The sequence below is a fragment of the Centruroides sculpturatus genome, unplaced genomic scaffold (assembly GCF_000671375.1).
Source record: "Centruroides sculpturatus isolate CEXI.00-Female unplaced genomic scaffold, Cexi_2.0 scaffold383, whole genome shotgun sequence".
Lineage (NCBI taxonomy): Eukaryota > Metazoa > Arthropoda > Arachnida > Scorpiones > Buthidae > Centruroides > Centruroides sculpturatus.
In genome coordinates, this window is record NW_019384849.1 from 250,697 (window position 1) to 266,023 (window position 15,327).

At 33.2% G+C, this 15,327-nt stretch overlaps 1 protein-coding gene across 1 annotated transcript in view; it reads left to right on the forward strand.

Annotated features, from left to right (window-relative positions):
* LOC111630432 (pre-rRNA-processing protein TSR1 homolog) overlaps positions 1-15,327 on the forward strand; it is a 94,402-nt gene that overhangs the window by 56,975 nt on the left and 22,100 nt on the right. The window contains exons 15-18 of the mRNA XM_023374525.1: positions 7-835; positions 1,370-2,340; positions 11,093-11,233; positions 15,185-15,236. Coding sequence (XP_023230293.1) covers positions 7-835; positions 1,370-2,340; positions 11,093-11,233; positions 15,185-15,236 — 1,993 coding nt within the window. The remainder of the gene's footprint in view (positions 1-6; positions 836-1,369; positions 2,341-11,092; positions 11,234-15,184; positions 15,237-15,327) is intronic.

The following is a 15,327-nucleotide window of genomic DNA, read 5'->3' on the forward strand; positions in this document are numbered from 1 at the left end:
AAAAAGCGAGATCGAAATAGAGATAAGCATTTCCGTTCGCAACCGCGCAGTTATAGAGAAACAGATATGTGGGAAGGTACATTGTCTAATGTTAGGACAGATGATAGACCGATAGTAATGGTTTATGTAAATAACTTACCCACTAAATTTAGAGTTGATGAAGAAGCAGACACTTCATTAATATCTAAGCGCATTATAGATAGAATAAAGCGAATAAAGCCCTTTTACAATAAACTGCTGGTAATGATAGATAATTCACCCCGAGAAACAGTCGTAGGTATAGGAAATGCAACCCCTGAGTTTAAACTAAGAGGAAATAAATTTAGCGCTACGTGTAGAATAGTGAGAGATACATATCCATGTGACGGAACCATAGGAAGGGATATACTAGAGAGAGAAAATATCAAAATAGACCATAAAGGAAATAGATTAATTATGCCTGATGGCAAAAGCATTCATTTTTGTACAGCAATACCTGTAACATACTATAAGCGAGAACCTAGAAGATACAGTTATAATGCGAATCACGGGGGGAAATACTATAGAAAGGACTATATAAGAAGTATACAAGCATATCCCGAGAGGAAACGCTATTTGGAAAATACTTGTGTCGAAAATAATAGAAAAGCTGAGACCAACATATGTAAAGGGAAGAAAATATATGATAATAATACGGAGAGATCAATTCCCATAAAATCAAAAGGTATTGAAGCTGCTAGACAACCACAGTTTAGAGAAAAGGAACATGCAAATAAACATAAGCGAAGGGCATATAAGGGAAATAAGAAGGAAAAGAAAATTTCCAGAATTTCCACACCAAAGACCCATAATAGTCGTGAGAGAAAGATAAACAATAGCGGTAGTAAAGACAATACCTGTTATTCTGATTTAAATATGGTTAAAGGGATAGATAATGAAAATACGCAGGATAATATTTTCAAAGAAATGCTTCATCTTTTGAATAATACAAAAATTAAATTTAGATCGGTTTTCGATACGACGAATTTCTAATCGGAATAGAGACAAGGATCCGGTAATTCCATATAGAGAAAATGATAAGGATTTGATTCGTATACATATAATTAGAATAATTATCGATAGAAAGAAAATTGGTATCTATATTTCGAAATAGTAAGGTTGTATTATCATTTTGACCCTTAAGTCTTACCAACTTCCGAGTGTCAAGAGTAACTCAGTAAATTTAGGAATAATTAACCTATTAAATTTAAGATAGCAGTAATAAGATAATAAGCTAAGGTTAAATAAAATATACCTCACGATAATCATCGACTTGAGGATAAGGGAGTTCCCCTTTATATTACAACAATTAAAATATTTTCAACAAATAAAATATATCGATATGATTTAGCATTTGAAATTATCATGAGAAATCTAGAATTTGCGATGCAAGAATTTCATACGCAAATAATTGAATTAAGAGAAGCTATTGACGTTTTAGAGCAAGGAAAATTAAGCTCATATATTATCGCAATGGAAGTGATGTATCGTACGTTACGAGAAATACAACCACAACTTCCGGAAGGTTATTTATTGATAGAGCAAGTCAAAGCTGACACTCTCTTTAAATTTTACCAGTGGATTATTACAGTTGCTATCGCACTCCCAGGAAAATTAAGAATTTTCGCAAAAATGCCATTGAAAACGCCTAGTGGATATTTCGATGCTTACGAAATTTTGGGATTCCCTACATATGTTCCTGCATTGAAAGCTTATGCATATTTTAAGACTGAATATCCCATTTTAGCATTGTCAATGGATCGTCTCTCGTACATGTTGTTACGTCATCACGAATTGGCTGTTTGCCAAATATCACAGTTTGCTGTTTGTTCACCGGACGTTCCGATATTTCGAGCTCCACATCAGAGCTGCGAATATTCGTTATACATTAGAAATGATCAGAAGGTAACAGAACTTTGTTTCAAAGAAATTGTAAAGGAATTTTATCCAATTTTTAGAAGAATAGACAAGCAAGGAACATGGGTATTTTCTACACCCTCTACATTAGTATTAGCAGTGAAATGTTCTGCTACACAAAATAACTTGCATGCATTACCTTCTAATATAAGTAAATTGAATAATGTTGGAATCATAAGATTGCCAAAGACATGTATAGGATACTTACCTGGAATTATCCTCACTTCACATTTTCACATGAGATCAACTGTTCACACTAGAAGTAGTCCTGGGTTTATTATACCTCCAATTGAAACAATATTTTCCAAGATGGAATTAGAGGAATTGCAAGAAAATTTAAATACTACAGAGAATCCTGAGAAGAATAAAGAGAATTCTAAGAAACAAAAAGATGATGACATTAAGGTAGCAGAAAAATCATAAGAAAGACCAATGAAGACCAATAAAATCAATGAAGAAAGATTTGGACAGATTATTGAAAGAAAATGAAGATCTTTTTATATCAAACCCTCCAACAATTCCAATCACATACATATGGATTATCCTTGGAAGTATAGGAATATTAATTCTACTTATCTGCACATATTATATAGTCAAGCATATTTGTTGGAAACGAAGATTTGAGAAGAGGATCAAGGAACTGTCACAACAGGATATTCCACTTCAAGAAATTCCTCAAAGAAATAATACAGAAGAAGAAGAACAGGAAATAGTCGAACCTGTTGGAGGCTCAACTGAACAAGCTTCAAGCTCAACACAGACAAGGAAGCACTTTGTTCGCACACCTCGATTTTAATCCCTACTTGATTTTTCTTTGAATGATTATTTCATTGGATTGAACTTTTATTTGATTTATTGATAGTCAATTTTTGTTCACATATATCTTTAGTTTGTAAGTACCTTTCCTAATAATAACAAAAAGCTTATTTAAAGGAATGTACACCCCACTCAAATTGATAAACTAAAGTGATTGAATTAGAATAGACAATATTGATTAGAATAGACATAATATTGAATAGAATAGTCTAGATATAAGACTTAGAGTAGTATTAAGAGAGAGAGAGACATTAATAGAGATATGTAATTTGTTAACATACTGCCTTTAAAGTGAAAATACGTTGGTGAAAAGAACTTTGCCCAAATGGATTTAAATGACCCTGGAGTCGTACAACCTTTAGTGAACTCAACCACCTGAACTTTTGTGGTTATGTTAGATGAAATTTTAGCAGAAAAAGAAGTATGTCAACATACGAGAAGAAGACACATTATATCATTTTGAACTGCACAGTGAACTTTGAACTTTTAGCAGGTGCTTTTTGAAACAAGAAGACATCACATGATCTTCTAATATACCTGAATTATTGCAACTATAAGAAGTCAGCCAACAGAAGTGCTGCCATAGAGACTCTCAGCAAGGGAGAGGTGCATTCGAACAAGTGACGAACTATGTTCACTTTTACCGTCAATTCCAGACGAAGACACCTGTGTTCATTGTGTTTATTTTAGTAATATTATTAATCTGATGAATTGTTTATTATATTATTTCCATGTATTTCAATTTTGAATTTAATTTGAAGTATTCTATACTTTTATGAATTTATTAATATGTATAACGCAATTTTTAGAGAGAGAGAGAGCAATTCGAACTTATGTATTGCAGTGAAAAATCACGCCTTCTTTAAATGTACTGTGATTTTTGAAGATAAGGGAGTAATGTGAGATCCGAAAGGCCCTGGGTCTAATTTGTGAATTTTTATTTAATATGTTTAAATATCGACACAAAATATTACTTTGATTTGTGAAAAAATTATTGTTTTAGACGTGGGAAAAACCAGATAACAAATGTTATTTCCTTTCATCGAAGAGAACATCCTCTGTTTTTCCGTATCTGGTTAAAAATCTCGCTCAGATGGGAANACTCAATTTACCCGCCTAAATTCTCCGTAGCGTGGTGCTGGATGGCGGAAAGTAGTTCGGCTGCCCGATGATGTTTTACCGAATTATAGGAGTTTTTTACTAGGTTTGTATGGATACTGTCGCAATTTTTTCGCCATCTTATAGGAATTGTAATTATAGGAACCCGTGTTATGGGGGGTCTACTGTATTTTTTTCTTGAATATAAGTGTTTTTGTAATACCAAACTACAATTAAAATTAAACAAGAAAGGTGATAAGAAAAATTTATATCCTTTCACAAAAAAATTCATGTTAATTTCAAGTTGAGGATTTTTTAATGTAAATTAATCTTCATGTAAAAACAATAATTCACTTATTTTATTAAGTACAATAATCATATTTGTAATTATGAGTTGGTCATATTAAAAATTTTGCTTTTGGTTTGGGTAACAAATGTGAGATCCGAAAGGCCCTGGGTCTAATTTGTGAATTTTTATTTAATATGTTTAAATATCAACACAAAATATTACTTCGATTTGTGAAAAAATTATTGTTTTAGACGTGGGAAAAACCAGATAACAAATGTTATTTCCTTTCATCCAAGAGAACATCCTCTGTTTTTCAGTATCTGGTTAAAAATCTCGCTTAGATGGGAAATGGTTACCCCTCGTTCATCCCCCTTTCGTCCGTTCTCACGAAAGAGTTACTGGACAATGATTGGTCGAAAATTTTGAAATAAAAGGGGAGATTAGTCAGAATTCGAGGAGTTCTTCGACAGATCCGAAGCATACAAACTCCACATACGTTTCCCTCCTGATGGCCAACGCCCTATACGAGTCGCTTAGACTAAATCCCGAGTCTACACTGAGAAGAAGTGATATTTTATATTTTGTGCACGAATTGATCTCCCATACGAAAGTAATATGAACTCTATCTACAAGGTGTCCTATATCTACAGAAACGAAGACGACTAGAAACAGGTCGTATGTTTAGAATCATTTTGTGAGCTCTCTCTCGATCGCGTATTAGCATAGAATAAGTCCTAGTCTATAGCTTGTCGCTTAATTGTTGTTGAAAATTTGTATCCGTTTGTTTCGATTTATTAAATTTACTTTTGTTAATTATACTAAAAATGTCTCTTAATTTGGTGTCCGAAACAGATCGCATACGCGTGTTAATCCGCGTATAATAAGATTGATTAACTGGTGTCAAGGAATCCTGACGAACATCTGAACTTCTCGTTCAGATCATTTTAAAATACGCTCTCCTATGAAATATTTGAGATCAGATCTAGTGATCTGCATCCTAGAGAACTGGTCTTACCGACTAGTGCCTGTAAGTGGCGTAGATTGAGCTCTGCGTCCTTGGCAAATCTCACACAAAATAATGGCAAATGTGTAATTTAGGTTTATTTTTCTATGCAGCTTAACTACTGACATCAAAAATATCTAGAAAATACAAACATTATAAATAAAATTGCAGTGGAATTTATAATTTTAATTTTGTCAGAAATAATGTACCTTAAATTTGAAATATTAATCAATATTCAGATCAACTCTAATTAGAAATAAATGAAAAAGGTCCATTTACATTAGTATTTTCTATTGAAGGTACCATAAAGATTTTTTAAAATTAGCTATTTTCAATATATAATTTATCTGTTAATCTACTGGAATAGTTCTGGCAAAACCATCTATAGCAAAGCAATAGCAGGATAATCATGGTGAATAGGTCCCAGTCAGATAATTGGATAAAAATTGGACAAAAAGTTGGTACCAGTGAATGATTAATAACTGCCAATATTGACCAAATTTTTAATGAATTTTTCAGTTGCATATAAAAATGTGATTTTTGCATTTTCCAAAGTATCACTGATATTTGAGTCAAATCACAAAGCAAAAAGTAGTTTGTGACTGAAAAAAATGCAGGCAATACAGATTTACAGCTATTTACTTTTGGCACATTTTAGCTATATTTTTTGTTGGACTGCAATTTGAAAAAATTGTTAGACCTATAAATAGGGTTGCAACCTTTTTAAAATCACTGACCCGGACGGCAAGTGATGTTTGTTCGAACAGAAGTTCCTGACGCATGCATATATCATTTTGCAATGCGAAGAATAATTTGCAGTGCATGCTGGTTCTAAATCAGTCACAGTTAGAGACTAGGGAGACTTGGATAGGAGTAACGCAAGTGACATAGCTCTATTGGATATTGGAGGCGTATATGATTACGAATGAATCGTACAAGCAAAAAAAAAGGTTGACAGGTTATGCACGATATCCCCAGACGGCAAGTCGGATGGTAACACTATTCCGTGCTCATATCAATCAGTCCGAATCGTAGGTGGACGAAAATATGAAATAAAATGGTTCAAATTCTTACAAGATATTATTATTTATTATGAAATTTTGCCGCCCCCTAAAAAGTGCTGCCCGGGACAGGCAGCCCCTACTGCCCCCCCTATGCTACTGTCTTTAAGCCAATGACTACCACACTAGTAATTTGGTACACAAGGGAAGAAATATATGTGACAGTTTGCATATAATTTTGTACATATTCATTTCAACTTGCACAAGCTGGAGAAATATTAATTAACCCGGAGCCCAGAGATAACTCACTCAATCCCAGAGTCTCCGGGTCAAACCCGGACAGGTGGCAACCTTACCTATAAATTTTCACTGTCATCTGACTGTCTGTCTGCTGTCCTTCCTTAATCTTGAAAATGGAGTTAGATAGATGAAAGTTGACACCATATATGAACTTCCTCTTTTGACCAAGAGTCACATTATTTCAATTCAAAATTTTTTCTTAAAAAGAAGTTAGATAGCTGACTGGCACAACTATTGGTAACAGGAAAAGTATGATGTACAGGGGCAAGACCACTAAATTAAGTGCTGACTTTTAGGGGCAATAAGTTAATTGTGTGCCAGGAAAAGCCTAGGGACTTATTGTATGTGGGCAGTGGCAGCAGAGGCAAAGATGACAAGTGTCTTACAAGAACCATTTATTATAACATTAAAAGTAACTTATATAACAATAATACAAGATGCAATCTAGATTGTCTTGGATGAGGAGCTCTGGATGATGGTGGTCGGGTACAGGATGATGCCAGAAGTTGTGTGCCCTGGGGTGTTGGGGGAGAAGAGTCAGTAGAGGGACGTTGGCATATGGGCGACGAGTTGACATTCCAACGAACACACTTTTTGGCAGGTGGAGAACTCTCTCTTCTTTCCTTGATTCAGGGGTTTTATATGATTTCCCCTCGAATTTCCCATTCTTGATTGGTCTTGTGTCCCTTTTCCCTCACCCCAATTAGTCATTCTTCTGTCTCCAAGTGAGACTGAAGCCAATTCGGGTCGGGTAAAGCCCGGGAGGTGCTGACGGGTCTTGACACCTGCACTCATAATTTACATCATTATAGTCTTTCTTGGACACTTGTCTTGACTGATTTCCTAGATATTTTGCATCTGTTAACCCCCCATATGGTTTAGGGTTCACATGACCTAACAGGTGTCCTTTTGGTCATTAGTCCTTCCGTTTTTTCCCTGATTGTTTACACCTCAACTCTTGTATACGATCACCTTGACAAAGCCCCCTCTCACACGGTAGACATTCCCTCCATCATTTATCACCACATTGCGTTTAGTTTTAGAACAAATGTTTTTCTTTCTGTCGAGTCTACCGCATTGACACATGTTCTTGATTTGATTTAACTTCTGAAATTTCCAAGTTTCCTGACTTAAAAATTTTATAATCAATCAAACTTCAGGCCTCGGAGTCACTCACTTTTCTTTGTACTCACTTTTCTGAAGTATCCTCACTTTTCAGGTCATTTTCTCACTTTTCTCACTTTTTTGGTCATTTTCACATGCTTGATTAAGATGTGGGACAAATCAAAAATAATTTTAAAGCCAAACTATCTGCCAAATTATGGACTATCGGAATAGAATTTTCTGGAAGAAAATATGCAGCCCTGAGCAGGACTCAAAATTGCAACTGCCACTCAGTGTTGTTAGGTTATAGGAAACAAAAATTTATTTCACGTATGTAAAAATATCCTTTATGAACTTAAAAAAAAATCCCTGTCATTACAAATTCAGAAGCCAGTGTTGAGTAAAGTTATGTACTCATGCCACATTTTCATTATTCACCAAAATCTACCTCTTCCGAATTACATTTCCTTGTACGGAGTTTAAAAATAAGTATTCTAAGCATCCCTGCGTTTTTGGCTGTTTTCTAAGAAAATCCCTCTGTAGGTAAAAAAAACACTAGGCGGAGGGATTACCCTCTCAAGCTGACAACACTGCTGCTGCTTTTAATTAACAATCGGGTTATGGAGTTGTTTACAAAAATATTTTTTTACTTGATTTATCTTTAAATAATTTCATAAACTTGAGCTAAATAGTGATTTCATTGCATATTGTTAACGTTAAATCACATCTATATCTTCCTAAATGTATGCTTAAATTGATTATAAGTATAATTATTCCATGTAGTAAGTATTTTCATAAAATGTGTGATTACTTGTGAAATATCCATTTTTTAATCTTTTTTCTTATGCTGATTATAATTGTGCATTAATTGAGAGACTGAAAAAGTAAACGAAAAGAGACTGAAAATGTAAATTCATGTTTACATATAAAATTTACCAAATAAAAGATTCGAAGTGTTGTAAAAAGTACAGCACGTGATTGCTTGTGAGAAAAAAGGTTAATAACGTTGTAATGATGTCATTTTTATTCATCTGCAGGAAAAAGTTCCTCGTTACTTATGGAATCATTAATAAAATATTTTACTTATATTATTTGAAATATATTTATTTCAGATTTATTATTTTATTTTGAAATCAATATTTACACATCTCAAAGCATTAAAAAATAAACAGTTTCTGATAATGATAAATATTCCAGTATAGCCAAAATAGTGAAATCAGCATTCCCATGAGAGAGAGGGTCAATTTCACTCTGGGCACTTTCTCCATCAGTGTTGGAAAAAATACTTAATTCACTTTTGATTGTTAAGGAGGGACTAAACATGTATGACCAAAGCCCCATCTTGTACCCATTACAAAGGACTACTGAAATTAGCTCCCTCAGCGCATAGAAATTATCAAGAACAATTGGAAAATGAAAAGAAGTTAAAAGAATAAGAGAAACAGAAAAAAAGAGCACAGAAACATTTTGAAGAACAACAAAAGAAAACTGTTCGTAACATGAAGATTATAGAACTGCAGCTGAGTTTAAACCAGAAAAATGTAGAAGAAAAAGAAATACATGCGACAGGCCAAGTTTTGTTAGAAGCAACAAAAAAAAACTGGAGAAGGCTATTAACAGCAAGAACGTGAATGAAGTACGAGCAGCAGCACGTGTGATGCTTATTAGTGTTAAGTGTTCAAAAGCAAGAGGAAGCGAAAAAGAAGGAATCTGAAAACATCCAGAATAATCTTAATAAAATAACATCATCTTTCGTGACTGATTATTTACAGAAGCCAAAGAGTTTTTAAGTATTCACGGTTTACTGGAAATGCAGTAGCCACTTGTTATCAGGAGACAGGAAAAAAAACGCGATATAACCGAGTAATAAAAGTTCTGGACTTTTACTAGAGTAACTAGACAGATTATACATGTTATGGAATCTCTATTCTTTCATCATTAAGTGTTTCTGATATAAAATAAGCTTAGTTTTTCAATCCTGAATTTTATTCGTGGTTATATCGTATTAATTGACGTTTACGTAAACATCGATACCATGAACGCCCATTTAGCATTATTGTTTCTTTAACAATGACATTGAAAGACAAATACTGTCGATATAAAAACAAATCAATTGCGATTTTATTATACAGTACTATATAAATCGCTTATTAGAAATTCGTGTAGTTTATATTTTTCAATAAAAATTATAAATGCTGTAATTGAAAATTTAAAAAAAATATTGAATGTATAATAGAACATCAAAACTTATAAAATTACAGAGTAAAAATTCTTTAATTAAAAAGTAAAATAAAGTTACTACTGTATAAAAATTTTAGAACTTTCAGAATTAAGAAATCTTTTCCTTTCAGGTTATGCTGTGAATTCAAATTTTCACATCTCTGTGTGAATTGAAACAATATCATTAATTCGCATAAAGATGTGAAATTTTGAATTCACAGAAACTTGTAAATGAGGAGACAGTACTTAAAATTAATAAATAAACAACTTTTATATCAAAAGGAAACAAATGATAATCGATCCATTTACTTGTTCTGCATATGTAGATCTTGACAAATTTCTTGTTTCGCCTTCAGTGGTAGTTTCAAGGACAATAGTAGAAATAAAATACCATATTTCGTTGCAAATAGAAATTCAGTGACAATTGGTAATTTAAAAGTTATTGACTCAAATGCTTTTAAAATTCGGGGGACCAAAAATGCGCGATATAACGACTGTATTACAGTATATACAGAAATTTTTAAAATGTGTTTAACCATAACAGAATAAAAAGAAAATAACAACTTTTACTGCTATTTTGCTGAGTTTTCCTTCTGTGTTTTCACTTTGTTTTGTCACTATTGCACTCACTTTTTATTCACTTTTTCTGTATTTCAACTCACTTTTCTCACTTTTTCAGAGGGGAAATGGCACTCCCAGGCCTGAACTTTCAACTTGAGTTTAGGAATCTCGCAAAGAAGATTGAAAACACTGTGACGAAAAATTGCAGTTAGGCATTGTGACAATGTCACAATAATTGCTCATTTTTGTTTAAAAATTTTACTCCTTTTTGCCATTCCCTCAAAAAATAGTTTAGTTCATTAAAAAAAATTACCTGGAAATGCTGAAGACATTGGACATGTCTTATGGCAGAAAAACTGTGACGGCGACAATATTACAATAATTACAAGGAAATAAAAAAAGAGGGATAAGATTCCATTCCTGGGATGAAACCAGGGACAGAGGATCAAAAATGAGGACTGTTCCCAGAAATCGGAAATGGAAGGTTACACTATCTACATGCATTGTATATTATATGCCATTATCTAGGCATAACAAAATTTTATTCAATTGTAGTGTATAATTAAAATTTTCCAAGAAATGCCAGGTGCTTAGGCTAGTTGACAAATTTATAAATTGGCTTGAAAATTTAGCATTATAACTTATTTGATTGAATTTTTGGTTCTAAAAATTAGAGGAAAATTATATATTTAATCTCTGTCATTTAATTGAATTAATAATAATTATTATTATTTCTTAATTTTCATATTTTAATAAATATTTAGATATCGTGGATTAAAAAGTTTTCGTAGTTCACCATGGGATCCAAAAGAAAATCTTCCACCAGATTATGCAAGAATATTTCAATTTGAAAATTTTAATCGTACCAGAAAAAGGATTCTCTCTGAAGAAAGACTTGGTGTTTTGGTAACAAAATTCAGTTTTGTTTGTTATAATTATAAATTAATATTTAAGTCAATAATAATAATAATAATAACTACAAGAAATTTGGAACATAATTTAAATTTTTAACAAGAAATTTTCATTTGAAGAAATTGATTGACAATAAAATCAATAAAACTTTGTAAAAATGTTGAAATTATTTTTATTTTTGATTTTGATTTAATACTTGGGGGCACTTCAGGCATTCAATGGTGTTGGCATAAATTCTGGGCAAGTTTATCTTGAGAAAGAAGAAGGGTTATTTAATGATGATTTTGTGGTGATTTCAGGCATATTTATTAATAATTATATGGTTTTTACTTATTATGGCTGGAATTGAACAAAATCCAGGTTCTTTATCACATTCTTCGTTGAAGAGAGGGTGACCTCCATTGACCAGAAGTAGTAATGCCATTAAGGTGTCTAAATCGGCCAATGTGGAAACAATGTTCCGTAAACAACACGCAACTTCTAAGGATATGTAGAGGAGTGAAAAAGTAGATGAAGAAGAGAAGGAAAATAACTTTGTGTTTTGAATTGATGGAGAAGGATGATAGCCTGACTTCTGATACTTCTGAGAAAAGAGATTAGAGAGCTGTCCGTCTTTTAAGCGACGTACTTAGCCCTTGGAAGTAGGAAAGAAGAGAAAGCATGAGATGTGAAGTGTGAAAAGAAAGAAAGATAGGATAGTGTGAAAGAAGGCATGGGACTCGTGGCGTCTGCATCGGCATTTTTTGAACAAAATAATACAATATATACAATTATAATACAGCTGGAGTCTTTCCAGAGTTTAAGTCCCGACAATGTTTACAATAACTTATATTATGTAAGAAATTAAAATGCTGATTACATAAGCCCTTGAGGGTAAACAATAATAATTGGAGCAGCGCGGGAATGGGACTATCAATGGTAGTCCTTTCTGCTCCAAATCAAGTGAATGTGGCAAGCATGGCAAGTTGGACTGGTACTTACAGTCTCAACTGCCATGCAAGGAAAAGAGTATAATTTCAAAGTTTCTTCTCGAAGGATTATTACAATGGTGGGAGACCTTGTAGAATAATTTTAAACCAGTTGGTTAAATTGAAATAATAAAAATATTTACAAGTGACTCATTGCCNTCCCAAAATTTGACCCCAGGGTCACAAACGTAACACCGTTAGACACTTCTCGCAGTTCCGATTCCGATGATATATAACTTATTACTATGCGTGCACTATAAACCAATAAAAACTCGATCGAACAGGAGCTGAAGTTAATCCAACTTCACGTTACAACTGCTGACCTCTATCTGCCACCAACGTGATAGAAAGATCGTAAACTTTAAAACTTGATGATGATAGCCTGACTGCAGTCAGCTTATGACACCTGTCAAAACTAATTCAGGTCTCACATAGTTCTATAACTGAACAAATTTTAGAAGTAAAAACAGAAATTGGTTTGATACATCAGGATATTAAAGTTTATATATATATATAGTTTGATTAAAGATATAGATTACAGATATAGTTTGATTAAATTAAATTTCTGTATTTGCCTGATGACGACATTATACCTCGTTTGCATACAATCCATGTCTCACTTTGATCTCAATTTACCTACAATCTCGATTGTGACTGTCGCCAGTCAAACATCATGCTGTTCGCACAGGCAGTCTGCTTGAGAAGAACCCAGCTATTACACGCAATGATAAAACTGACATAACTATGTGATTAGTCACGAACACCAACAAACAAATTGGAAGTTTTGGTTAGAAATAAATACTTTTCCTTGCCATATATCTAATAATGGAAAGATGTCATCATCTCTCCAGTTGTCTTTTTTATTTTTCTATTGATAGCACAACACGTGTTCTGCAGCCATCTTGTATTTTCTTGCGCGCATGGGATTGTGGGATCTCTCTTATGACTGGATCTAGTTTCAAGAACTCTCTTGAGTCGATTGCGATTGATCGTTTCAGTCAAGAGAGGTTGCACCACAGTATAGTAGCTGATCTTGGTCACAATCTAGATCGACATGACATACTCGGTGTGAACGGGGTATTAGGATTGTCGAAAGTACTTGCAATAAAGCGCACATATAATGCCAATCTCAGTGATTTCTTCGTCCTACTATACAGTATTTGGCATGAATATCAACCCATTTATTATTAGTATATTAAAGATTTTAAGATCAAGCTTGGTTCATTGGAACAGAAAGTCAACAAATTAGAAACAGAATTATCTGATATAGACAGGAAATTGGAAGCTCAACAGTATATAGCAAATAATATTTTAAATATAACCAATCAACTCTTTTCAAACTGCACTTTCAAAAATAACTACACTTTATCAACCTTTAACATGCAGTCTATTTTTAAATAAAATTGAAGACAGTCTGCCCAAAAGGGACCACCATTTATTATTTCTGTGTTCCAGACAATACTCATTCTTGGCAACAGACCTTTCCTTGTAGGCTACTTGTTGCCAGATTATTTTATTTTATTTAAAAATAATCTCCATCCGACGAAAATTTACAGATGAAAATCTACATGTATCGTCACCATGGGTCAGCTTTCATCAAATCTACATATTCCAGTGCTTGTTTTAGTAGATATAAGTAGTATCACCCCAAACGAAGGTATGATGGATGCAAGAAAGACGTCTTAATGTCACCAGTTCCTTTTTTAGAAATTATTTGTAATTTTAATTGGATATATTTTTTTGTGTTTTTTAAAAGGACTTTTTAAACTTCTGGCAACAAGTAGCCTACAAGAAAAGGTCTGTTGCCAAGAATGAGTATTGTCCGGAACACAGAAATAATAAATGGTGGTCCCTTTTGGGCAGACTATCTTCAATTTTATTTAAAAATAATCGCCATCCGACAAAAATTTACAGATGCAGTCTATTTTATTAACATAATCTAATGTTTTAAGTCAATTAATTGACCTTCATCAGGATCGAACAATTTTTCAATTTATGACGAACAAATCCTCATGTGGCTGCAGTGGTGCATAGACTGCCACACTTGGAATCAAGAATGGTAGGTCTTCTCTGATGAATCATGATTCTGTCTACAGCACCACGATGGTTGACTCCACGTCTGGTGGCACTGTGGCAAGAGACTTTTGATCCTTGCATTTTGTATCACCATACTGGTATGTTACCTGGCGTTATGGTTTGGGGCACCATTAGTTTCTACTCCCACATCAGCCTAGTATGCATTGATGGTACACTCAATAGCCAGCACTACATCTCCAACATTTTGGACTCTGTTGACCTCCCGTATCTTCAGGACTTGCCAGCGGCCCTTTTTCAACAAAACAATGTATTACCATACATTGCATGCAACATTGCAAACAATTCTTCAATATCCATCAGGTTTCTGTTCTTCCGTGGCTTGCCTGTTCTCCTGATTTGTCACCTATCAAGCATGTCTGGTTAATGATTGCTTTGCAACTAGTACAATACACACCACCTGCTATTAAGAACTTTGATTTGTGGAAGTAGCATGGTATGACATCCCAAACAGTCATCCAAAACCTCTCATTCAATGCCCTGGTGTGTGGCAGCTGTTATTTCTGCACAAAATACTGATTATTTTCATATTTCGCCAATGAACGGAGCTGTCAATTTAATCATTTCACCCTTGTGTCCTATGTTATTTGTCAAATAAGTATTGTATCTATAGTTTATCAAGTGTTGCATTTCACTTGGTCAGAAGTATATTTTTACCATGGGTTTTAGACTTTTCAGATGTTCTGTTGTTTAATAACAAAAAACTTGCTCTATTATGGAATGTTAATTTATGTTACTTATTTGTATGAATTAACAGTATTTATTTATTTGACTTTAAAGAAATTAAAATAAAGTGAATATTATAAGTTATTTGCTTGATTTTATTTACTTAGTAAATAAATATTAAACATTTCCTTATTTAATTTAAAATATTATTTTTCAGCCTGGGAATTTTGTCACATTACATGTTGTAAATGTTCCTGAAGAATTATTTGGTGAGATATTTTTAAAATTATTTTATGTTTATTATAAAATAAATCTGTTTGATATATATTATTTGAATTAAGAAAATTTATTTAATTATAT